Raw genomic sequence first — 1,655 nt, 5'->3', positions numbered from 1 at the left:
CTAATGACTAGGTGAAAAAGCAAAAATCCGCTCAACAAAGAACAACAGCGGTACAGTTACAAACCCTAAGTCTGCTTCATGCATAAGGGACTTTAAACGAAAATAACCTGATACAACAGTGAAGATGCCAGAGGGCTGTAAAATGTTCATAACTGTATCGACAGTAAAAATAATCATTAAAACATATCAATACACTGTGTAAGGGAACGAGCCCGAAATGTTCATGACTGTATCTGCGCGTGAAGGCCAGATCTGGGTCATGCAGACCGTTAAGAATCCAAGGTCTGCCGCTAGGCGGCTACTTGTATACATATATTTACAAAGCAAGAAGAGAACAGGTGGGTATAATCAACCCAAGAAACCTTTACAGTTATTAACTTGTAACATGATAGACACATTCACAACTTAAATTAAGCCGCGGCCAACTGTGGAGGGTTCTTAACAAAGAAGCCGAAAGCGGATGGAAAACCTCAGTGAAAACCTGATCTGCATGAGACCACACCGGGTTTACGTGACTGTAAACCTGAAATTCTCCAAACAAATAAACTCTGAAACGCCGAGGATCCTTACCTGGGGTGTTAGGAGATTGTTGCAGCACAAGTCGATATGGAGATCGCCCGGAGCACAGCCAAACAACTGTATGAAACTTGACAGAAAATGTAAATGGCGGTAAGAAAACTCAGAGATAGCTAACCATTAAAGCAAACATAAGCTGAGGAACGAAAAGACACCATGATTACCTGTAAGGTTCATAGCAACGAAACCCAGCTCCGGAGCACTGCAGGTTGCAGCAATGAATGGTTGGAAGACGAACTTGAGCAGAAGCAGTGATCGAGCCGCATTAGCCGCGGACGTCAAATGATCTAACACGGTGAATGGCCACATAAATACCACCGATAAACCCTGATAGAATTTCCGCCCTCCGATCTCCAGAAAAGATCTAGACCGTCGAAGTATGGCGGGAGTTGTTGGCGGAGAAATCAATGTTGGCTTCCCCAAGGTGTCACATGGCTGGAGTAACCAGGCCATGCCACCTGCCCTGGAAGGACGGTTCACAGTAAAGGCTGGAAAGAGCTGTCACCAGTTGAGTGCTGTGGCGGGACCATGGAAGGCCACGCCCATTAATACAAAACGTTCAAACATCTACGGCAGCTATAACATATAATCAATACATAAACCAAACCCCAATGCTGACAGGGAGAAGCCGCGTGGTAAGTTACAACTGAGACCCGAAGTTAAACACAGTCAATGACATATGTGGACAAGGATTATATATGTTAATGTAAGGGCGTGCCAACTGTATAATGATTTGTATATATATATTCTTTAATGCATGCCATTAGTATTTCGATGTATGAAGTACTTAAGGTTGAATTGTAACACCATAATGATAAGGTATAAGATGCGTAGGTAAGACGGAATTATTAATATGATGAACCTTGAACTTAATGGTGGTAATGTTTAATGGTTATAATGTTTATGCGTGTATTTTTTTTAAAAAATTGTATGTACATTTAAGTGGGTGTGACATTAGTGTCTTTGTTTGAAGAAATAAACGCTAAAATTAGTTGGTGTTTCATTACAATGAGATAATCCGATATCTGATATCTAAATGGATCACGATGCTTCCATTGAGGTTTATAGCTTTATAACAG

At 41.4% G+C, this 1,655-nt stretch overlaps 1 protein-coding gene across 1 annotated transcript; it reads right to left on the bottom strand.

The window, feature by feature from the left end:
* Positions 1-885, bottom strand: LOC149154366 (uncharacterized). The gene is made up of 4 exons (XM_089444125.1): positions 741-885; positions 571-636; positions 379-486; positions 1-152 (listed from the first exon to the last, which is right to left on the bottom strand). Exons 1-4 carry the CDS (start codon positions 883-885, stop codon positions 1-3), a joined length of 471 nt encoding a protein of 156 aa, XP_089300251.1.
* Positions 886-1,655: the final 770 nt, after the last annotated feature.

Source organism: Pinus tabuliformis, chromosome 9 (genome assembly GCF_031772625.1).
Source record: "Pinus tabuliformis cultivar Carrire ecotype Pingquan chromosome 9, CPIR1, whole genome shotgun sequence".
NCBI classification, from domain to species: domain Eukaryota; kingdom Viridiplantae; phylum Streptophyta; class Pinopsida; order Pinales; family Pinaceae; genus Pinus; species Pinus tabuliformis.
Note: the sequence above shows the minus strand (reverse complement) of the source record. Positions and strands in the feature narration are given on the sequence as shown.

Coding starts and splice junctions, on each gene's coding strand:
- LOC149154366 (XM_089444125.1), bottom strand. CDS start 885: ATGTGGCCATTCACCGTGTTAGATCATTTGACGTCCGCGGCTAATGCG. Junction 637..740: donor CGTTGCTATGAACCTTACAG/GTAATCATGGTG, acceptor AGTTTCATACAG/TTGTTTGGCTGTGCTCCGGG. Junction 153..378: donor ATGTGTCTATCATGTTACAA/GTTAATAACTGT, acceptor CTGTCGATACAG/TTATGAACATTTTACAGCCC.